We start from the raw sequence: 25,048 nt of genomic DNA, 5'->3' as shown, positions 1-25,048 counted from the left end.
TACGAAGGTGAGTGGAAGAAGAGAGGCTGAAAGATGAGGATCATGATTCAAAACCAGCCCAAGCAAGAAAGTATGTGTGTGTGAGTGTTTGGCATCCTGGGGCTTGAACTTGTGCTATTTTGTTCAAGCATAGAGCTCTAGCACTCCAGCTTTTCAGTGGTCAATTGGAGATAAGAGTCTCAAGGACTTGTCGCCTGGCAGATTTCTAAAGGTGATCCTCAGATTTTAGCTTCCTGGGTCATGCTTGGATTTGCATGAGACTTATCTCCAATTATCTCCAGTTAACCACCAGAACAAACCCACTGGAAGTTAAGTTGGAAATGGCAGAACTGGGCAAACACTTTCTGTGAAAGTGACAGCACCCAGTCCCAGAGTTCAAGCCCAAGGACAAGCACAACCAAAAACAATGAAATAACATCTGAAAAAAAAAAAAAAAGGATAGGAGAAAAGAAAACCCAGTGATAGTGGATTAAAGGAAACAAGTATTGATGGCTCACACCTGTAATCCTAATCTGAGGATACTTTTAAAGGCCAACCCAAGGAGGAAAGTGTGTGTGTGTGTGTGTGTGTGTGTGTGTGTGTGTGTGTGTGTGTGTGTAAACCCATTCCTGGTGCTTCAACTTTTGCTGTTTAACTCAAGGCTAACATTTTCACTCTCAGCTGTATGGTGGTTAGTTGGAGATGAGTCTTTTGGACTTTCCTGTCCTGACTAGCGTTGAACCAGGAAGTTCAGATTTCAGCTTCCCAAGTTGTGCTGTCATTTGCAGGATACTCTAATCTCCAATTAACCACCAAAACCAAAAAGAGGTGGAATTTTTGCTGTGGGTCGAGTGGCAGAAATGAGCTAAGATATCTCTGGGACAGTGCCTAGACCCCGAGTTCAAGCCCCAGGTCCTGTTCTCTTTCTCTCTCTGTGCTCTGTGTGCTCTCTCTATATGCTCTCTGCAGTCTCTCTCTCTCTCTCTCTCTCTCACACACACACTAAATAAACAAATAAATGAGCAATAAATAAACTAAAAAGGATAAAAAGAAAAAGTCAACAACACAGTGTTCAGTGAGTCATGAATTTGGTGGCTCACACATTTTATACTATGTACTCAGGAGGCTGAAATATTATCACAGTTCAAGGTCAGCTTAAGCTGGAGAGTCCAAGAAAGTCATTTCTAAACCACTACCAAAAAAATAAAAGCTACAATTTTAAACATGGGTCCTGTGATACAGCACTAGTCTTGAACAAAAAGCTCTGGCACTGTATCCCCCAGGATACAGCCCCAGGACTAGCACATACATAAAAATAAGAGAAGCAAAAAATTAAAAAGAAAAATGTGGAAAAAAGAACATATTCAAGTTTTTAAATGAGCAATGTGTTTTTGGTTCATGTATATAATCCTAGCTACTCAGGAAGCTGGAATCTGAGGATCATGGTTTGAAGACAGACTGCCCAGAAAAGAACTTGAGACTCTTATGTCCAATGAACCAGAAAAAAAGCTAGAAGTAGAGCTGTAGTTAAAGCCATAAAACATCATCCTTAATAAAAAAAAAATTTAAAATAAAACCTATAAAACAGTACCCCGGCCAAGCAGAGATTGTGGCCCATGGGGGAAAAAAAGCAATGTGGAAGAAGACAAGAAAGAGCTAATTAAAAATATTAAAATAAGCCAGAGGCTGGTGGCTCATGCCTGTAAATCCTAGCTACCCAGGCGGCGAAAATCGGAGGACCATGGTTCAAAGCCAGCCCAAGCAGGAATGTCCAGGAGACTTGTGTGTGTATGTAGCCAGCCTGGGGCTTGAACTTGTCCTGTTCTGCTCAGTGCTAGAGCTCTACCACTCCTAGCCTTTTGGTGATGAATTGGGAGATAATAGTCTCACGAACTTTCCTGCTCAGGCTAGCTATAAACCGAGATCCTCAGATTTCAGCCCCCCTAGTCCTGTGGGGCTTTGCTTGAGACTCTTCAATTAACCACCAAAAAGAAGAGAGAAGCTAGAAGTTGAGCTGTGGCTCAAGTGGCAGAACTGAATAAATCCTCTGAGACAGTGGTCAGGCCACATCATTAGAAAAAAAAAATCCCACAAAAAACTTTTAAAAACAGAAGTTGTAGTACAGAAAAAAATAAACATGTTTAGAATGATACAAGGGTGTTTTTTTTAATTAGCAAAGAAAACCACAGTACTGAGTTATAAAAGGGTATACTAAAAGAATAAATAAGGAAAAGTAATCCACATAAATACTAAATCCAAGCTGACATGACCAAAATCTTCTAGTAGATGAGGAACGTTTTGCGAGCATCCGGTAATATCCAGTAATCTAAAGAGACATGAAACTGTCAACCTCTGTTGTGATGGGCCTTCATCCTGTGACCCCTTGGGCTGTGCAGCCTTGGGAGAACTGATAGGTTGTGCACTGACTTTTTCTTTTTCCCTTGTGTTACGAGCCTAGTGAACAGGGGAGAACTTTGTGGGCACAGCCAGTAGTAGTCACTCTTGAAGAGCATGCACACAGGAGGGCTGCACATAATACAAGACCTTCTCTTCATCAGTAGTAATTTATGCTGGTTTAATTCTCTCTCTCCCTCTCCCTCTTCCTCTTCCTCTCTCCCTTCTTCCCTCCCTTCTTCCTCTCATCCTCTCTCCTCTTTCTCTCTTGCATATAAAGGATTTGAGGGGAATATTTTTCCTCTTTTGTATTTGGAGGACATTGACCTTTTTTTAAAAAAAAGTCAACGATATTTGAGTGCTTTCAGAAACTACAATTTGTGACAAACAGAACAATCTTCTAGTAGATCTAGTAATGTTCAGAGTTTCACACTTATATTCTTTTGCATATTTCTGTTGTTATATACTATCTGGCTGGGGATTTTTTGCTGTATTCAAATAGGTAGGTGAGGAGAATCACCTTCAACATTTTTAGGGCCTTGGAAGGGATTTGAAACCCTTAACAACAGTATAAGCACCTGGACAGTAGCAAGTGATGCCTTCTTTTTTTTTTTTTTTGGCCAGTCCTGGGGCTTGGACTCAGGGCCTGAGCACTGTCCCTGGCTTCTTTTTGCTCAAGGCTAGCACTCTGCCACTTGAGCCACAGCGCCACTTCTGGCCATTTTCTGTATATGTGGTGTTGGGGAATCGAACCCAGGGCCTCATGTATATGAGGCAGGCACTCTTGCCACTAGGCCATATCCCCAGCCCAAGTGATGCCTTCTTATCTCAGTCCTTGTAGGCCTGAGGCACCAGGATCCTTATTTCCCCCAAAACAAGTGTTACAGTTCCTACATCTCTGGTACTGAGATTCACAGTGCTTGGCATATAGCATTGTGCTGCAACGACCCCATTTGAGGGTTTAGGGCTCGGATACTTGGTAGCTTCAGTGTGGCAAGAGTCCCTCCAGGGTTTCAAACAGGGTACTTTCTCAGTGGAGGCTAAGTGGTAGAAGTCCTGTGCCCTTTGGGGTCGGGACTGGGGTTTTTCACAGCACTGGACATGCATATAGGACAGCTCTCTTCTCACGATTAGGGCCTACAATTTATATCTCTCTGGCTTTTCAGAGTATTTTTTTTAGCCTCAGCAGTTTGCCCCATCTTATTTCTCTCTGTTGTCCCAGATTGTATGCATCACTTTTTGTTGCATTTACTTTGGTCATTGTGACCACTACAACTCCGGAAGGTTGGGTAGTGTCATCCCCAGTACTATTTCTATTGCTGGCTCAGATAAGCAACTGACAGCTCTGTGCCTTCTGGAAAGTTCTGGCTACCCCATCACTACTTTTGCATCTGCCACTGCTTGTCTCTTTTCTTCCTGTTACTCACTTAGCTTCAGTACTGATTAAAATCAAAAGAAGGTTAAAAAAAACAAAAGGCCACTTGAGGTCTGGGGATATAGCCTAGTGGCAAGAGTGCCTGCCTCGAATACACGAGGCCCTAGGTTCGATTCCCCAGCACCACATATACAGAAAACGGCCAGAAGCGGCGCTGTGGCTCAAGTGGCAGAGTGCTAGCCTTGAGCGGGAAGAAGCCAGGGACAGTGCTCAGGCCTGAGTCCAAGGCCCAGGACTGGCCAAAAAAAAAAAAAAAAAAGGCCACTTGAGAGAAGCATTTTAGGTGACCTAAGGTTGCAACACCAAGGGGCAGCACTGAAGACTATCTCCTACCTGGCTTGAAAGTTGAGATGAATAGCTTGCTCATACAGCCACATAAGGGTTGTGTCAGTCTCTTCTAAAAATAAAGGACTTGGCTTGCACAAGTCACAGACATCCTGAAGGGCCAGAGCATCTAGAGTTCACTGAGGGTGGTGATGGCAAAATGTCTGGTGCAATCTGACTTCAGTATCTTCAGGAGCTGGGTTCATGCTTTGGAAGCAAACATCAGCAGTTGTCATGTTCCTTCCTCTAAGTGTCCATGGAGCATTCCCAGCAGCTTTTGCTGTAGCACCAGTGCAGTTGGCTGCTAGCTGCTAGTTCAGTATTCAAGGCAGCCAGGACCCTAGAGAATGACCTCACAGCTGTCAATTAGGTGGTCAAATCACCACAGGCCCCAACATCTTAGCATATTTTAGGAATGAAAAGTATAAGAAATTCTTGCCATAACAGCCTATAATTTTAAAAAGTAAAGAGTATTCACCAAGTTCTAGCAATGCTTCATCCCTGCCTTAGTGCCTGAGGTTGAGATGTGTGCCTGTTGTTTGTGTTCTGCTATGTGTCTGTTCTGGGGCAGGTTGTTCTGCCACAGATTTGGTTTCTAGTGCATTCCCTGACTTCTGCTCAGGGGGTGGGGAAATGCACCTCTCCACACTGAAGGAGACCTGCAACAGATCCCACTTATATCTCATGTGATCTGAAACCTATCTCCCACTTGTAATTGCTTGCAGCCATTTGTTCCTCTGGTTTTGGTAGCCAGCACGGGGATCAAGACATGATCTCCCTATGTAGCTTGGAATGCATAGAGCTATTCCTGCTTTGGCATCCTGAGTTAGAACTGCAGGCATTGCCCTTCATTATAATATACAAGATTTCCTTTACTCAACAGCAGATATTCAAATAATGGATTAGAAGTAAAAGCACCTGAGATCCGCAAAGCACCCAGCATTTTCTGTTTTCTCTGAGGTATACAATCAGAACAGTAGGTACCATTCAAGGTGGGTGACAGAGGGAAGATTTCACAATTTTCGGATGTGCTTAGGGATTGAACTCAGGGCCTCATGCTTTCTAGGCAGGTATATGAATTAGTGACATTAATTATACCCACACTGCTTTGCAATCATTACCCCTATATTCCAACCTCTTTTCAATACTAACAGAATACATTCAATAATCATTGAATAATAATCACCCCCACGGGCCTGTCCCAGAAACTTTTAACCTACCTTTTGCTCTCATGAAATTGTTTATTCAATATATTTCACATAAATAGCATACCATTCTCTTTTTGTGTCTACCCATGACAGAGGACATATGAGTTGCAGCATTTTTGTGAATGAGTCATAATCCATTTTATACATACCTCATATATTATAAACCTATTCATCTGATGGATACTCCATTTCTTTCCAATTCTTGACCCTTGTGAACATTGCTGATGTTATCACTGGCATACAAGTATGTCAGTTTTTGTTTTCAGTTCTTTTGGGTATTTAACAAGCAATAAAATTGCCCGGTCATATGGTAATGCTATTTTATGTTAGAAGAAGGTGACAGATTCCATCAGCACCAGACATGCAGGAATGGTCAATATCTGTACAAGAGTGTCCTAACTCTTCCACACCTGAGCTGTAATGGATCATTTTTTACTTTTATTTGTTTTCATTTAACTCACACATGCCTGGGACTATATTGTTCTGGATAGAGGTGAAGTCATGTCAACAGTGTGTGCCACCACCCCAGCCTCCAAACACTTTTATTCTCATAATGTTTTTTTTCCTCTTAGAGATATTAGTAAATATATACATTTTAATTTTTTTAAATAAGATTTACCTCTTTACCTGCCTCATGTAGCTTTAACCCATCTGTATACCATCTTTGTAATAACAAGAAAAATTATACTTACCAAAAATAAATATTAAAAAATCATAATAAAATAAGGTTTTAAATCATTCAAGACAAATGTCAGCTTCCCAACAGGCAAATACACAAGAATCACAATGCGAGGCTAGATGAAACAAAATAAAAAAGGAAGAATTTGAAGTTTTAGACCTTAAGGAAAAGTGCAAGTAATAGTATAATGGCCCACATGGAGGTGCACACCTGCAATCCCAACACTTGGGAGATTACATAGTAGAATTATGATGTTAGGATCATCCTTGGCTACATAATAAGACTCTTGCAGAATAATAAAGATTAGAATAAAATAAATCAAATTATATTTTTAAAGACTAGGGTGCAGGGGCTGGGGATATGGCCTAGTGGCAAGAGTGCTTGCCTTGTATACATGAAGCCCTGGGTTCAATTCTCCAGCACCACATATACAAAAAACAACCAGAAGTGGCGCTGTGCCTCAAGTGGCAGAGTGCTAGCCTTGAGCAAAAGAAGCCAGGGACAGTGCTCAGGCCCTGAGTCCAAGCCCCAGGACTGGCCAAAAAATAAAATAAAAATAAATATTAAAAAAATAAAAATAAAGTAATAGTGAAATTGCCTTGCAGATGCAAGGCTCTGGGGCAATGAACCAGAAATTACATGCTTTAATAACTGCAAATTCAGTTTAATCAGTGCAGTACTAGGTGCCCCTTGTCTGGATTCCTCTTGGGGAAACCTAAGGCAGTTGACACAGCTCCCTTCTGTGCTGGACTGATAGCATTGTTGGGCACACAGCATTCGAATCTCCATGCATGGGTTCCTCCTACAATTCTTTGTTGAGTATACTCCTTGTAAATCTTTCACATCCCAATAACAGGTCCTCTGGCTCTCCATTGCTATTATCTTTGATACCGTTTAGGGCTTTCACTAGAACTGTTCTGCTCCTGGGCCTGCATTCAGCAGCATATTCTGAGAAGAGTGGTAGCTACCTTGCTAGCCACCCCTATGCTGCCCCATCGCCTCCTCAAAATAGACTTTGGTCCAATTATGAGGCTTCCAAGAGGGAAGGGCATTTTCCTCCAGTGGGCATGCCTCTATTTTACCACTATCTAGAAAGAAAGAGGAGCCAGATGCTTCTGATGGATGTGCAGAGAACATGCAGTATAAACTTACTGCATAATTCCTCTTGCAGCTGTTTACACCCACATTAGCAAATCTCCCACAGCCCAGTACAGGCTTCATCCAGTTCTTGTCTCTTGTTACCTACAAAGAACCAGGAAATTCACCTAAAAATTCAAATATTCCTCCCATCATCCTTCCTTTCCTTAAATGCTAAGTGGGTTGCAATCTCAATCTCATTTGGTAGTCAGAGAAGGTAAATCTTTGAGCATAAATGTTACACTACTGCTTTGAGTAAAACTAAGACCCATCCTAGGACCCTTGACTCCTGGATTTAGGGCAATACTCACTAAACTCACTGTTCGTGCTTGAGAACTCAGAAAAATGATTAGGGGTTGTTAGGTGAAGTGGTGTCATGTGTAAGTAAGGCTTCAAGCTGAAATCCCCAGTTCAGAAGGTACAGGCAGCTTCAGGCCACCTTTCAGCTCACCTTTTAACTCTGAAAAACCAGCTCAGTGTCAGATGTCCTTCGGATGGAATTTCACCCAGAGAAACCCATAGCACTTGGCACACCACCTGGCTGCACTAGACTGAGGCCTCTGCAGTGCGCACAGCAGTGTGAACTTCCTGCACGACTCCCTCCTGTAGCTCTTTGTATCCACACCTCTGCCTCTCTGATCTTCCACACCAATGAGAGTCTGCAAGAAGCCCCGAGTCCTATAGCTTTCAGTAGTTCTCTGCAACAACTTTGTTCCTGAGCTGTGGACATTATTTTTGGGCCCGCACACAGGAGCACATTCTGCGAAAAGTATTGGCTATCCTGCTAGCCAATCTCCTCCAGCCCCGTCTCTTAATCAATTTACAGTTTGTGGTCTCATCTTGTGGCTGCTCAGAGGAAAATCTTTCACTGCTACTTAAAAAGATGGAGCAGCCAAGGGAAACCATAGAATCCTTGCCTGGAACTATGCTGGGACCGGGGGTCCTCTCTAGGAAGCAGAGTGGAATGGCAGGTAGAGTGGTACTTAGGCCTCTTTTCAGAGGTAACTGCTTGTTATCAAAAAACAATTGAAATTCAGATGACAAGGTGTAAGTGTTAAGCTGGGCAGGTAAACTGGCTGTCCTTCCTTTAAGGAGAGGGAAGTTGGAAAGATCTGCAGGAGTTGGGCACGGTGGCACAGTTGAAGGCACTCTTTTCACTTCAACACTACTAGCAGTCTGTTTTATGCTTTCTTTAATTAAAAGGTATGTGCCCATGGCCTCATTGAATGTTCTGTTCCGTATAGATCTCTGGATCTCATGTAGGTGGTACCCCATGACACACATTATTTTAAGAATGAGGGGGTCCAGCTTGTTTGGCAGTGGCTCATCAGGGCACAGGGAACATTCCTCGACCTGTTTGAGCCATGGGTGCTCCATTATTTGTTCAGTATTGGGCCTCTGGTTTGGGTCCACATTTAACAGTTGGATTATTACATTTTGTCCTTTTGCAGACAGGTGATATGGAACAATATACTTGGCCTTCCGGACTAGTGACCGTACCTGGATAGCATCTCTCCCCTCAAAGGGAAATCTTCCTGTTATAATAAAGTATAAAAGGATGCCTAAGCTCCAGATGTCCACCTTGCAGGCATCGTATCTTTCTTGCAGGAACATCTCGGGGGATCGGAATAGCACAGCACCACACACAGTCGTGTGCAACTGCCCCGGGGTGAACCAGGTGCTCAAACCAAAGTCACTGACCTTAGCATTGCCTTTATCGTCCATCAGGATGTTGTTGGGCTTAAGGTCTCGGTGTGCAATTCTGTTCTGGTGTAGATAGTGCACAGCGCTTACAATTTGTTTGAAGATCCTCCTGCCCTCATCTTCATATAGGCGGCGCGATTTTCGGATCCATCCCAGGAGGTTTCCCCTAGTAGCCAGTTCCATGACGAGATATACACACTTTCCCTTATCTATCACCTGGTACAACCTGATGATGTGCTTGTGGCGTACAGTCTTTAAAATGCCCACCTCATTCTCTATCTGACGACTGGAGGACTCTGCCTTCCGGAGTATTTTAACGGCCACCTCGACGTCTGTGAGTCGGTGACGAGCCAACTTCACTTGTCCGTAGGTACCATGACCGATTAGCTCTTTGAGTTGGTACTGTTCGATGATGTCCTTCAAGGAGCGTGAGGATGATTCGTTGTAATTTGCCATCCTTCTGCTACGATGGCAGGTAGCAAGTCTAAAATTAACTAAATAAAATAATGGAAAACCCAGAATAAGCAAAAAGAAATACTAAAGTCCAAACAACCCCCCCCCCCACCAAAAAAAATCATCAGTCTAGCTTTCAGTTAGTCCAGTGTGTCACCACGCAAGAGCTCCCAGCACTGCTAACTGACAAAGGGTGGAGCCCACCGGCTTCCTATATACCCTTTGGGAACCTCTCACAACGGACCAATCACAGCCGGGCCTAGTAACATCATGGAGGAAGTGGACCAGTCACAGTCAGCGCACGGACCAATCTCAGCCTGGCACAGACCCGCTGACATTCTAGCTCTTAGGCCTCGAAGACTGTTGCTAAGGATGCCTGGTGGGCTTGAGGTTGCTATGGTCACTATCATGGCGGCATTTCGAAAACCGATAGTGATCAATGTCCTCTGACCTTCTAGAGGACTTTTCTGTCCCTTACGAATTGCTTCTGTGGCGACACTGCCCAACAGCTTCCATTCTTGGTGGCCTCCATATCCTATGTCTTGTTCCAGCAATGGCATGGCACAAAGGCCTCCATCCTTCTCAAGGACAGCTGTGTCCTAAAACTTGCTCCTGAGAGGACAAGGTCCAGTCTGGCTTTGAACCACAATTCTCACAATTCAGCTTCTGAGGAGCCAGATTTAGAGGCCTGAACCATTGGTATTCAGCTCATCTCTCCCTTTTGAAGGAAGAAAAATCTTGTTTCATTTTAGAATTTTTTTAAGATATGTCCTTTTCTTTAACACTTTAAATTTGTTGCCCTGGCTGTCTTATAGCTTTTTTGTTCCTGAAGAGAAATCGGTCATAATATTGAGGATCACTTGTGTGTAATGAATTTGTGTCTCTGTGATTTTGGAGGTTCTCTGTCTTTAATTAGAATGTGTTTTCATGTGGACCTCTGAGATTATCCTATTTGAATTTCGTTGAACTGCTAAATTCTTGGACATAAGAGTTCATGTCCGAAATCAAAATTGGGAAGATTTTGGTCATTATTCCTTCAAATATCATGTATTTCTTTTTTCTCTTTTTCAGGGACTTCCATGTGCATTTATTAGCCTGTGTGTGTGTGTGTGTGTGTGTGTGTGTGTGTGTGTGTGTGTAGAATTATACACATATGACACTGTATATGTGAATGTAGTCATATAAGCACATACCATGTATATATACATATATGTATGTGTGCATATATACACACATATACCTTTACACACATATATTTATTTTTTACACAAAGCTCCACTTCTGTGGTTGTGTTTATGATGGGAAGTCTAGATTGGTACTAGCAATCCCATCAGAGTTAGAGGCAGAGGTTTTCCTCTTCATTTTTTTGTGTGAAAATAGGCATGTGTTGTCAAGGATATTGAAGTCGTTGCAAGGTAGAGCTAGCTGCATTGTCTCTTCCTCTCTCAGTGTCCTGCCTCTGTCAGGTCTCTGAGCACAGGGCCATTGCTGGTCAGGTTCTTCCAGTGTGTGCTGTGATATTCTGCAGTGTCAGGTCCCGCTCCCATGACCACCAGGTCTGCACCCAGAAGAGGAGCTGCTCCAATGTCAGCCTGCAAGGGTGCACCTGCCTCTATCTTGATGCTGGGGACCCCTCAGGTGCTGGAGTGGCCTAAGCAGATGCCCCTGTACCAGGACTGCTGACTACTGACTGAGGGCGGCACAGGCACAGCTGCTTCTTCTTCTTCTTCTTCTTTTTTTTAACCTGAATCAGAGGTCTGCAGTGAAGCCTAGGGTGCTGCACTGCTGGTGGCTGTGCTAGGAGCGAGGCTGGGGCGAAGAGGCCTCACTGTGGCCTGACCTCTGGGGCACAGCAGATGCCGAGGGCCCGATGAGTTCTTTCTAGAAGACATGGGCAGGTGGGGGAGCAGATGCCGGGCCCAGGAGGCCCCTAAGCACAGGGTGGGGGGGGGGAAACGGAGCTGGGCGGCAGATGTCCAGGTTGGCAGGGGGGCAGGCGATGAGTCTGTATGAGTGGTCTGCTGGCTTCCAAATGAAAAGCTAGATTTGCTGCCACCCAGAAGTGCCCCCCCCAAAAAAAACTGGTTTTGTCCCAGAGGGTCCTGGGATGGTGAGGGGCAGACTGCCAAAGACCAAAGTGGAGGGATCAGCAGAGCCGGTGCTGGCATGGGCAATGTGGTGTCAGCAACTGTGGACAGGGGCATCTCAGCAGAATTTGCTGGTTTCCTAGCACTGCAGAGCCAGTGAAGCTGGAACACAAGGAGATGCCAGGCTCTGCCTGTTCAGCACTAGACAGGCTGGCAGACCAATCCTTGCTGGATGGTTTTGCAGAGTCCTTGGCCCATCCCACCACAGGCAGAAGCTGCCTAGTGTCTCCCCAGCCAGGGTAGGGCAGATCTCCCAACTTGGACAGAGTGTCCAGCTGGCTAGAGGGTACTGTGGCCAGTGAGGGTCCTGGAGGGGCAGCTAACCTGCTGCTGAAGGGAGCAAATGCCCCTTCTAAGGCTCCTTAAGGAGGGGAGCGCTCTGTAATGAACTCATGGAAAGTTTGGCCTCTGCTGCCCAATGAAAGCCTTGAGTTGATTTGTTATATAGGTAAATCATCCAAGAAGCCACATATTGAAGGATGGGATGGACTCTTGGAGTCTTTATTAGAGCATTAGCAGTCTGCATACAGCCAGTTGCTACAAAGGCCTGCAGCCCACAAATACACTTAACACTAGCAAGAAACAGGCCAGAGAGGGAAGAAAAAACAAAAACTTGGGATGCCATGGTGACTGGAGATGAGCCAGGAGACAGGACATGAACACAGAGACACGTGGCATGGTGTACTGGTGCCTGAGCTGACCTGGCCTGACCCTAAATAAGGTCAAGCCAGGGGGGCTGGGTCACAGGAAGCTCCGAGCACTTGACAGACAGGTTCAGTAACCTATAGGCCATGTGCCCACCCCTGTCTCTTGGGATTCAGGAACACCTATCACCTGGGGATGGACTTCCCTTCCTCTAGGAATCCAGTCACATCCATCAAGACAAGAAGCCAGATAGTACAACTTGCCATATGGCCAATGATGGCACTGGCCAGATCTGACTTTCAAATTACAATTTGACTCCTTCCTGGTGGGTATTGCCCCTTGGGTGGCAGTGGTAGTAGGATACATGTTGGTGAGATTATCCTGAAGTCAAAGTCAGCCTCTGAGGGAGCAAAAGAGAAAGGCTGGCTGAACTGTCCCATGGCAGATGGCATTGAGGTCATGGCTCTTCTCTCTTGGCTGGCTCTGAGGCTCTGTCACCAGATGTCAAGTAACTGGATGCTGTCATGGAGCTGATAGTGTTCAGTTTTAAGGAATTTAGTAGACAACCCTACTGTGGGGACTGTGGCTTGGTGTTTGTAAAAGGCTCGGCACAGCAAATGACATAGCTAACAAGATAAACACAAAGCCCTCAGACTGGGAGAAGATCTTTACTGTCCATACAACAGATAAATCTTTAGCCCATTTATTGAAGGGGTAGTTGTTTCTTTCAGGATTTGTTTTGAAGGACCTTGTTCTTTTGGGTTCTAAGTATATTTTCGATATGAGGCCCTTATCTCTGAAGAGGAAATGGGAATGACCCTATTAATAGGCACATGAAGAAGTGTTCGGCATCATTGGCCATAAAAGATATTCAAATCAAAAACAACATTGAGGGAACAGGGGAGAGGGGAAGGTGGGAGAAAAATGGAGGAGGTAACAAGTTGGATAAGAAATGTACTCACCAGGGCTGGGGCTATAGCCTAGTGGCAAGAGTGCCTGCCTCGGATACACGAGGCCCTAGGTTCGATTCCCCAGCACCACATATACAGAAAACGGCCAGAAGCGGCGCTGTGGCTCAAGTGGCAGAGTGCTAGCCTTGAGCGGGAAGAAGCCAGGGACAGTGCTCAGGCCCTGAGTCCAAGGCCCAGGACTAGCCAAAAAAAAAAAAAAAAAAAGAAATGTACTCACCAGGTTGTTACCTCTTCAGCCCACACGGGAGGCAGGGTCTAGTGAAAGAAGCAGCTGTGGGATAATCAGCAGCTGACTTTTTTTTTTTTTTTTTGGCCAGTGCTGGGGCTTGGACTCAGGGCCTGAGCACTGTCCCTGGCTTCTTTTTGCTCAAGGCTAGCACTCTGCCACTTGAGCCACAGCGCCACTTCTGGCCATTTTCTGTATATATGGTGCTGGGGAATTGAACCCAGGGCCTCATGTATACGAGGCAAGCACTCTTGCCACTAGGCCATATCCCCAGCCCCAGCAGCTGACTTTTGAAGTCTTACTACTTCTTATCAGAATTTTAGTCTACATTGAGAATAGGAAGAGAAAAAGAAGCCTAGTCTGTCGAGGGACGATTGGATGAACAAAATGTGCAGTGTCCACACAATGGAATATAACATAAAATAAAGCATTGATGGGTACAACATGATGAACATTAAAAATACTAAACTAAGATGGGCACTGTAATCCTAGCTATGTGGGAGGCTGAGATCTGTGGATCACTGTTCAAAGCCAGAACGGTGAGAAAAGTCCAAGAGATTCTTATATTCTGCTAAACAGAGAAAAGCCAGAATGAGTGGTGTGACTCTTTTGAATTAAATGTTTTGTCTTTGTGTGGGCAGATAAATTATTTTTGATACATTTCATGATTCAATAGAGAGCTGAACATCAAACTTTCCCAGAAAGATGTATTATACACAGAGTGCTGCGGCTTTCTTCAGGATACTCTTCCACTTGAGGCCTGGAAAGAATTCCTCAGAATTCTACCAATTACAGAACCAGACATCAAAGGGATCAACCTTCCATCTCCTCCTAAATTGCAGGTTAAGTGGCAAAATAGACCTAGTGTCCAGTGATTTTTTTCCCCCCAAGGGGTGTGTGTGTGTGTGTGTGTGTGTGTGTGTGTGTGTGTATTTGACTCTAGACCAAGCTCAAACCCAGAGAAACTATAAAGTTCAAAGTTAAGAGACTGTCTAGTGTGAATATTTCCAATATCACATAAGGGAAAATTATTATGAAACAGAGATGACAAAAATAATATATGTACTCTTCATTCTGACATCCAAGAGAGAAGAATTTCTTCAAGCCAATTCAGCCCAGCTCCTGAGCTGCCCTTCAGTATAGACATCATATACAGGATAAAAGGAAGAATTGAGAAAAATTATGTAAGTGAATATCAAGATGTCATTTTTTAGGGCTAGGAAATGAAAATAGAAGACAAAGATTTTGGTGGGCAGGGGGACATCTGCTACCTTAGGGAAAAAAACATTAAAAGGAGGAATAATGGAAAAATGTATTTTCAAGACTGCAGTTGTGTTAAAAAAAAAAAAGTACTAATTACTTTTCCTTTTCAACAAAAAAATCAAGTAAAGGATTAAAATATCTTAATACCCTCTTGGTAACTTTATTCGACATGACTAGTATTCCATAATGGAACTACCATTGTATGTATCTTATTTTGAGTTTTAGCAATACTGCAGGACAGAACGATGAGAAGAGCCTTGGTTTTAGAGTTGGGGCTCTGGAACAGCATGCAGATCCTTCTCAGTCCATGCTTTCTCATCTGATGGGATCACCACTCCTGTCTGTATTAGTCAGAGCTCTTAAGAGAAATATAACCAATAAGGAAGATACTGTGAGAACAAATTATTTTCATGAAATGGCTTGTGGGATTGTGGAGGTGGCAAGCCTAGCACTTATGGGGCATGCTGATGGGCTGGAAATGCAGTTGGTGATGCAGTCTGAGAACAAATGTGCAAGGCAGTGTTCTGGAACCTTGAGCATGAATAGTTTCTCCATTGCAGCCTTGGGAAGAGTCCTTCTAAAGGGAACTTTAGTCTTTGTTCACAGGGCCTTTGGGCCTTCTACTGATTGTATGAGGCCCGCATCTGATGGGTAATGTGCTTTATTGAAAGTCAATTGATTGTAAACATTAACCACAAATTAAAAATGCCTTTCCAACAACAACTAGATAACTGTTTGACTAAACAACTGGCCACCATAGTCTAGCCACATTGGTCACATTGACATAAAAAATTTTCCACCACCTGCTTTTCCTGCTTCATGAAATGCTAGGAAGGCTTTGTTGTTACACCTGTTGACTACCTGATCCCTAACATGTATCTTGTATCTACAAAAAATAGGCATAAGATATTTTGTGAATTATGATGTAGTAGCACTTTGAACCTATGAACTAGTCTAGACTACTGTGGCTTCTGAGAATATTCATATTTTAGAAAAATTTTAAATTCACCATTAAATCATACACTAGCAATTCTACTTCTATAAATTATTTCCCCAGATGTACTCCCTCACACACATGTGAAATGACTCAGACAAAGCCATCGTTGAACATGGTTTGCAAAAGCCAAGATTGGAAACAAATGTCTGTCAGTAGGGAATTTGGCTAAATGAACTCAATGGAATTTAAAAGAATGATCCAAGTGCACTATGAGAATAGAACAGTGAACCCAATTAAAATTGAAAAAAAGTAGGAGGAAGGAATTTCAGTGTCTTAAAATTCTTTTGTATCTTATTTATGAAAAATATTTAGTTTTGGTTCTCCTTAGATATTTTTGACGAGTTTCCTGCTGTTAATGGATGCATGTTCAGGAGAGAAAACTAGTTTTGCTAAGTAACATGCTAAGAAAAATAAAATCATAAGGTAGGAGTAAGGCTTAGGTAGTAGAGACCTTACCCATCAAGCACAAGGCCCCGATCTCAAACCCCAGTACCACCAAATCAAGTGGGAAAACATTTTTTTCTGTAAAATCTGTGAAGTATTTATCAAAGTATAGTAGAATTTTTTTTAAAGATCTTGAGAGAAAATGATTGAGGATATTTGTGATTTTGAGTTATCTATATTGTTTTCTTATAGTAGTGCCAATAGAATTGATTAAATGTGATAATATTTTTATTTAAAAAATTAAAAGAGAGCTGGGCACACTGGTGGTCATGCCTGTTATCCTACCTACTCAGTAGGCTGAGATCTGAGGATTGCAGTTTAAAGCTAGACCAGGCAGGAAAGTACATGAGACTCTTATCTCCAATTAATCACCAGAAAGTGGTATAGCCTTGAGCTAAAGAGTTCATGGACAGCACCCAGGCCCAGATTTCAAGCCCCATGACTGACATGCATACATACATACATACATACATACATACGAATAAGGAAATTTATGCTATACTAATATGAAAAGGTAAACAAGGTATAGAAAAGTTAGGAGCATAGAAACAATGATTAAATGACACTTGTTGTATAGAAGACAGAAAGGGGGTATACAAAAAGTTATAATACATCCTTATGCACCAATATGTCATGCATAGCACATATCTTTAAAGGTCTATAAATAATCATACTGGAGAGGGGCAGTGGCTAGTTAAAAGATAGGGGTATGAATTTGTAGACCTTTAACTATATACTCACTATATTTTTTTGTAATTTTGAACAATGTCAGTATATTACAGAGACAAAAAATTAAGTTTAGATTAGTTTGATACATGGGAGGCAGAGATCCAGAGGATTCCAGTTCAAGGTTAGCCTGGCCAAAAAGGTTATGAGACTCCTCCCCCCTTACCTCGATCAATAGTTGAGTCTGGTTTGATCCCCCTGTCATCCTTGCTATGCGGGAGGCTGAGATTCGAGACTGGGATCAGGAAGAACAGAGTTCGAAGCCAGCTCGGGTAAAAAAGTTTGAAAGACCCCAATTTAACAGAAAAATCTTGATATAGTAGAACATATCTGTCATCCCAGGTACAGTGAGGTACACAGATGGGAGAGGATTGAGGTACAAGCAAGTCTGGGCAAAGGCAAGACCTTATCTCAAGAACAATGGGGGCAAACAAGGCTGGAGCTGTGCCCCCAAATGATGGAGTACCTACTTACTAAGTGCAGAGTTTTGTGTTCAAACCTAAGTCAGCTGCCAGGCTTCTGTAGCTCATGCCTGTCATCCTAGATACTCAGGAGATGGAGATCTAAAGATCTCAGTTTGAAACCAGTGGCAGGAAAGTCTGTGAGACTCATCATCAGTTAACCACCAAAAAGTTGGAAGTGATGGTTCAAGTGGTAGAATAGTAGCCTTGAGAAAAAATATTTTTTAATTGTCTCAGGGACAGTGCCCAGACCCTGAGTTAAAGTTCCATGACTGTTACAAGAAAATTCAACAAATAAATTGTTTGCCTCTAACAACTTTTCTAAAACTTTGCTATACTACTTTTTTTTTTTTTTTTTTTTTTTTGCCAGTCCTAGGCCTTGGACTCAGGGCCTGAGCACTGTCCCTGGCTTCCTTTTTGCTCAAGGCTAGCACTCTGCCACTTGAGCCACAGCACCACTTCTGGCCATTTTCTATATATGTGGTGCTGGGGAATCGAACCCAGGGCTTCATGTATACGAGGCAAGCACTCATGCCTCTAGGCCATATTCCCAGCCCCTATACTACTTATTTTTGAACTCCAATCATCTATTCTGGAGCTTCAAAATAGATGGCTCTTGGAATAAGAGGTACTAAGAAACCCAGTGCAGGCTCAATTTCGATAGAAGTCAATCAGGGAAACTTAAGTTTTTGATTTGGGATCAATGTTTCACTTGTCATCAAGCTTTCTCTTGAAGAAAGAACGAAAGATGAGAGCAAAAGAACTAGTTCAGGGGAGTCTGGGGGAAGATGGCGGAGGAGCAGCAGAGCCCTAGCTGAGCTCCCTCCAACATCGCAGTTTTCCCACCCCAGAGAAACTTTTACCCCTAGTAAGACAGCAAAAGTAAGTTATAACAGTACAGGGATTCTGGCCAGGAAGGAAAACTCGACTTTGCAGGCCTGAAAACACAGATTTGAGCTCTGGGCGGCGACCTGCCACCACACCAGTGCCGGCACCCACACAGCGCCCCACACTCCCCGCAGCTAAAGCACTCAAGGGAGACCGGGGAGAAATCCTCCAGACGGGTGCGTACAGACAGATCGCAGGCTGAGCACGGATGGGCCAAAATCGCAGAGAAAGCGTGAGTACCCACACGAAAGACACTCTCACTCGCACCCACAGAGCAGCTCCTTTCCCTACTGCCAGAGCAAAGCACCATCTTTGACACTGGCATAGGGCCAGACCAGACTGGAACTAAAGTAGGCCTGGGGAAAGCAAGGACAAAGTGGCCATCTTTGAAAAGGGCAAGAGGGACCAATCAGTGAGAGCCAAGCCAGCTCCGCCCAGGAGAACGCCCCCTGCCCTGGTGGGAGGCTTGTTCTGGGCTATGGCTCACACAATCGGAGTCGCCAGCCCTCCCCGCCAGAATTTCTAAACTAAAACCGAAAACGGTGAGCAGAAGCACAGAACAGCCAGATGGGAGAACCAACAGTTCCCGAGACAGATAATCGGTCATCGCGTCACAGGGGAAGCCCAACTCCCAGCCCGAAACGGAGCTGAAATCCATAGCCAGCTCTGCCAGGTGGCCGGAACCTTCCCCAGGCAAGTGTCTCTCAGCCAGGTAAATAAGGCCAGAGGCACCCCGCCCTGCTGAGTCCACAGCCTATTCATAGCCAGGTGTTAAAGGCAGCAGCCCCACAGCAGACGGAAGGAGCCATGGTTCCCAAGTCTGCTCACATCCCCATCTACAGAGAACGCCCAAGGCCTACCTGCAAGCTGTGGGAACCACAGAGACCCAGGATTTCACTAAAAGGGGAGGAAGGTCAGAACAGATCCACCCCCTGCAAACTGAAAGCAAGTCAAACCAGGCAAGCAGCAAAGTAGACCGCAGACCATCGCAAGAAAACCAAAAACTGGAGAAAGCCCACCCAAACAAGGAAGACTCCATTTTTTTTCCAAAACATTTTTTAAGCTTTATTTCTTTTTTTTTCCTTCCTTTTTTTCTTTTTTTTCTCATTTCTGAAACATCATTGGTTTTTGGTTCTCCATTTATACCTGTTTGTTTTATGAAGTTGTTTGTTTTTTCTTTGTTGTTGTTTTTTGTGTTTTTTTTGTTTTGGTTGTTCATTTTACCATTTTTTTTCTCGTTTTTTTCAAATAACTTTTCTCTGTTTTGTGAATTTGTCTTCCAGTATTTTTTCTTTATTTCTCTCTTCTCATTCTTTTTCTTTAAAAATTTATTTCACTATGAATAACTCCTCTACTCTTTTCTGCTAACACTCCATTGACTATCATTGTAACCTTGTTCTTTCTACTGATTCTACTCTTCTCCACATTTCCATAATACTGAAACTAAACCAAATCATCACCCCCCCCCATACACTTGACTCGATTCTCTTTATTATATCTAACTTACCCTCCTGACTTACTTCCAGGACCTCCAGATTCCATTGACCCCTGGTTATTGGATAGAGGGTATCTCTGCTCAAAAGGAGTGAATCAAAGGGGTTCAAAGACAAAACCATACAGTCCAAAAAGAACTTAATATAAGAACAAAAATTGCCCATAGGGGTGTAACAGTAAATAAATAACTACTGAATACAGGGCTCAGGAGTGGTTGTTATATCAAAATTGTATTCTTTAGGAACACAAATCTAACTTTATATACAAGTATACAAGGTATCTGTATATAATTGTGAACTTCTAAGATTCTCACAACAGTGCTCAGTAAGGTCTGCTTTGGGTCTTAAACGGTGCTCACGAGTGCTTGTAGATTGGTATTCCCAATCCAAATGGGCAGAAGAAACACAAGAAAGATGGCAAACAATGAAGGCTCATCTCCCACTCAAAACAAGCAGCAAGCAGAGCAGTCAATCAAAGACATAGAAGACAACCCTCAAAATGCTCTACAAAGTCTACTGATAAGAATGTTGAATGAAAAGTTTGAATCTCTTCAGTCAACTATTCTACAGCATGAGGAGGCAAACCAAAAATTAATGGAGAATTTCATGGCCTCCACAAAAAGAAAGATAATTGAACTTCAAGAGTCAAATGAAGAGATAGCTACCCAGCTAAAAGATTTGAGACACAACACTGAAAACCAAATCAATGAAGTAAATGAAGTAAAGAAGTTCATGCAGGACCTAACAGATAAGTATAGCAAGGACATGGAGATCATCAGGAAAGTCCAGTCAGAAGGAAAAGAGATTCGGAATCAAGTAGCTAGCCTACAGTCCTGACTAACTGAAGCAGAGGATAGAATCTCAGGAGCTGAAGATTCCCTAGAATCTATGGAGAAAGATAAAAAATCAATACAAAACCAATCCAATCGACAAAACAGATCGCTCCAGGAGATTCAAGATACAATCAGGAAGCCGAATTTAAGGATAATAGGTATTGAGGAAAACCTGGAGAAGGAAGTTAATGGAATTGGCAGCCTATTTAACAGAGTATTAGCCGAGAACTTCCCAAATATCCAGAAGGATAGGCCTATACAGATACAAGAATCATTTAGAACCCCAAACCGACCAGACCAGAATAGGACATCCCACCGACACATTGTGATCAAAACAGGATCAGTAGAGTCCAAGGAAAGAATCCTTAAAGCTATTAGGGAGAGGAAAACAATCACATATAAAGGAAAAGCAATCAGAATTACCCCAGACTTCTCAGCAGAGACCATGAAAGCAAGGAGAGCCTGGAATGAGGTATGCCAAACCCTAAATAAAAATAACTACCAACCAAGAATAGTGTACCCAGCTAAGCTCTCATTCATAGCCGAAGGTCAGATAAAAGTCTTCCACAGTAAGGGAAAACTGAAACAATATATCTCCACCAAACCAGCTTTACAAAAAATCCTCAAAGATGTACTATACAGGGAAAATAATCAAGATCCCAATGCAGACAGAGAAATGAACCCTAAATAGTAAACCAGAATATCAGATCGACAAATGGGAAGACTCATCCTTTAACAAGATAGGGATAATGAAAGGAACAAATGGTCATCTCTCAATCCTAACTCTCAACATTAATGGACTTAATTCTCCAATCAAATGACATAGGCTCATAAGTTGGATCAAAAATCAAGATCCATCTTTCTGCTGCCTCCAAGAGACACATCTATCCAGCAAAAATAAACATCTTCTAAAACTGAAAAGCTGGAATCAAATCTATCAAGCAAATGGCCCCCATAAGCAGGCTGGAGTTGCAATCCTAGTATCAGACAAAATTGACTTCAAATTAAAAAAGGTAAGAAGAGACAAAGCAGGTTACTACATACTAGTAAAGGGATCTCTCCTACAGGAAGATATAACCATCCTAAATATCTACACACCAAATACAGGAACACCCAACTTCATCAAACAAACACTACTGACTCTAAAAACACGCATAGACCCAAACACATTGATAGTTGGGGACTTTAACACTCCACTATCACCTCTGGACAGATCAACACGCCAAAAACTGAACAAAGAGACCACAGAACTAAACAATTGCATAGACCAACTAGACTTAACCGACATCTACAGAATATTCCACCCTGCAACAACAGAATACACATTCTTCTCAGCGGCACATGGAACATTCTCCAAAATAGATCACATCTTAGGGCACAAAGAAAATCTGTACAAATTCAGAAGTATCAAAACCATTCCCTGCATTCTCTCAGACCACAATGGAATAGTTAGAGCTCAACTCAAACAGCCACCACAGAAAATCCTACAGTTCATGGAGACTAAACAACACACTGATGAACCATCAGTGGGTCATTGAAGAAATTAAAATGGTAATTCAAATGTTTATGGAATTCAACCAAAATGAGGACACAAAGTACCAGCTCCTTTGGGACACAGCAAAGGCAGTACTCGGAGGAAAATTTATATCTCTGAATGCATAAACCAACAAACTAGAGAAACAGCCACTCAATCACTTAAGGAAGCACCTTAATTTCCTTGAAAGAGAACAAGCCAAACCCCAAGTAAATAGACGGAAGCAAATAAAATAAAATCAGAATTAAATCAATTAGCGATGAAAGAAAAAACCATCAAAAGAATCAACAAAGCAAAGAGTTGGTTCTTTGAAAAAATCAACAAGATAGACAGACCCCTAGCAAACCTGACCAAAAAACGAAGGCAGCACATTCAAATAAACAAGATAAGAGATGAAACAGGTAACATCACGACAGAAACAACCAAAATTCAGACCATAATAAGGTACTATTTTGCAAACCTTTATGCCAACAAATTCGAGAACCTGGAAAAAATGGATAATTTCCTAGTTAAAGTTCATATCCCCCAACTCAACCATGAAGATTTAAACCTCCTAAATAGACCCATATCCAGTATTGACATAGAAACAGCAATAAGTAATCTCCCATCCAAGAAAAGCCCAGGTCCAGATGGATTCACAGCAGAATTCTACAAGGCCTTCAAAACAGAACTCACACCAATATTTCTCAATGAAATTGAAAGAGAACGTTCACTACCATACACATTCTATGAAGCCAGTATAACCCTCATCCCAAAACCAGGCAGGGACTCATCATGGAAAGAGGACATTAAACCGATTTCCCTGATGAACACAGACGCAAAAATTCTCAACAAAATTCTGCCCAATCGACTTCAACAGGTCATCAAAAAAATCATACACCATGATCAAACTGGATTCATCCCATGGATGCAAAGTTGGTTCAATATACACAGTCAATTAATATAATCCACCACATCAACCGGAGCAAGGTAAAGAACCACATGTTTATATCTCTGGATGCGGAAAAGGCGTTCAATAAAATCCAGCACTCATTTATGCTAAAAGCCCTGGAAAAACTGGGATTCCATGGAACATCCCTGAATATAATCAAGGCAGTTTATGACAAACCAACAGCAAGCATAACTCTAAATGGTGAAAAACTAAAGCCATTCCCTTTAAAAACAGGAACAAGACAGGGATGTCCACTCTCTCCCCTGCTCTTCACCATAATACTAGAATTCCTAGCCTGAGCAATTAGGCAAGAAGAAAATATAAAGGGGATCCAAATAGGAAAAGATGAAGTTAAACTTTCTCTCTTTGCAGATGACATGATCCTATACCTAAAGAACCCCATAGACTCTACCCCCAAGTCACTAGAGCTGATCCAAAACTTTGGCAAAGTTGCAGGATATAAAATAAACCCTCAAAAATCAACGGCCTTTCTCTATGCTAACGACCGAAAGACCGAGGCTGAAATCAGGAAAGTAACTCTTTTTGCAATATCCTCAAAAAGCATAAAATACCTAGGAATAACCTTAACCAAAGAAACCTGTATGATGAGAACTTGAAAAACATGAAAAACGAAATTAAGGCAGAACTAAGGAAATGGAAAAACCTCTCATGCTCCTGAATTGGGAGGATTAATATAATCAAAATGGCAATATTGCCAAAGGCTATCTACAAATTCAATGCAATACCCATTAATATCGCAACATCGTTTTTTAATGAAATAAAGGAAGCAATCCAGAAATTCATATAGAACAATAAAAGACCCAGAATAGCAAAAAAAAAAATCCTAAGCAGAAAGAACATTGCTGGAGGAATTACAATACCCAACTTCAAGCTGTATTATAAAGCTATAGTAATAAAAACAGCTTGGTATTGGCACTGGAACAGGCCTGAAGACCAATGGAACAGAATTGAAGATCCAGAAATGAACCCACATAACTATGCCTACTTAATCTTTGATAAAGGAGCCAAAACAATAGTTTGGAAGAAAGATAGCCTCTTTAACAAATGGTGCTGGCAAAACTGGTTCAACACATGCAACAAACTAAAACTAGATCCTTATATATAACCCTGTGCCAAAATCAATTCCAAATGGAATAAAGACCTCGAAATCAAATCAGACACCCTGAAAACACTAAAGGAAGGAGTAGGAGAAACACTTGGATGGAACTTCCTTAACAAAGGCTACAAATCAAAGAAAGAATGGACAAATGGGACTGCATCAAACTGCAGAGCTTCTGCAGGGCAAAGGACATAGCCTGCAAGATAAACAGAAAGCCCACAGATTGGGAGAAGATCTTTACTGGCCATTCAAAGTACAACGGCCTCATATCTAAAATATATGCAGAACTAAAAAAATTACCTTCCTCCAAAACAAAGCTGCAAAGAACCAATAGCCCCCTCATCAAGTGGGCTAAAGACTTAAAAAGAGACTTCTCTATGAGGAAATGAGAATGACCAAGAGACATATGAAAAAGTACTCTACATCACTGGCCATAAAAGAAATGCAAATCAAAACAACATTGAGATTCCATCTCACCCCAGTAAGAATGTCATATATCAAGAAAACTAACAATAACAATTGTTGGAGGTGGGGCTGGGAATATGGCCTAGTGGCAAGAGAGCTCGCCTCATATGCATGAAGCCCTGGTTTCGATTATCCAGCACCACATATATAGAAAATGGCCAGAAATGGCTCTGTGGCTCAAGTGGCAGAGTGCTAGCCTTGAGCAAAAAGGAAGCCAGAGGCAGTGCTCAGGCCCTGAGTCCAAGCCCCAGCACTGGCCAAAAAAAACCCCAAAAACAATTGTTGGAGGGGATGTGGCCAAAAGGGAACCCTACTTCATTGCTGGTGAGAATGTAAACTGGTTCAGCCACTCTGGCAAGCGGTATGGAGATTCCTCAGAAGGCTAAACATAGAACTCCCCTATGACTCAGCAGCCCCATTTTTGGGTATCTATCCAAAAGACCACAAACAAAATCACACTAAAACCACCAGCACAGCAATGTTCATCGCAGCACAATTTGTAATAGCTAGAATCTGGAACCAACCCAGATGACCCTCAGTAGACAAATGGATCAGGAAAATGTGGTACATATACACAATGGAATTCTATGC

The 25,048-nt window shown here is 42.5% G+C and overlaps 1 protein-coding gene and 1 long non-coding RNA gene across 2 annotated transcripts; one reads left to right on the top strand and one right to left on the bottom strand.

The window, feature by feature from the left end:
- Positions 1–7,720: 7,720 nt before the first annotated feature.
- On the bottom strand, positions 7,721–10,405 carry LOC125350762 (sperm motility kinase 2B-like). Its single transcript, XM_048345613.1, has one exon. It carries the CDS (start codon positions 9,314–9,316, stop codon positions 7,886–7,888), a length of 1,431 nt encoding a protein of 476 aa, XP_048201570.1. The 5' UTR covers positions 9,317–10,405; the 3' UTR covers positions 7,721–7,885.
- Positions 10,406–14,823: 4,418 nt separating this feature from the next.
- LOC125350763 lies at positions 14,824–15,298 on the top strand. Its single transcript, XR_007210812.1, has 2 exons — positions 14,824–15,001; positions 15,086–15,298. It is a non-coding gene; the product is annotated as an uncharacterized LOC125350763 (long non-coding RNA).
- Positions 15,299–25,048: the final 9,750 nt, after the last annotated feature.

The sequence above is a fragment of the Perognathus longimembris genome, chromosome 4 (assembly GCF_023159225.1).
Source record: "Perognathus longimembris pacificus isolate PPM17 chromosome 4, ASM2315922v1, whole genome shotgun sequence".
In the NCBI taxonomy this organism is placed as follows: domain Eukaryota; kingdom Metazoa; phylum Chordata; class Mammalia; order Rodentia; family Heteromyidae; genus Perognathus; species Perognathus longimembris.
The sequence above is the reverse complement of the archived record's forward strand: the minus strand, read 5'-3'. Positions and strand labels throughout refer to the sequence as shown.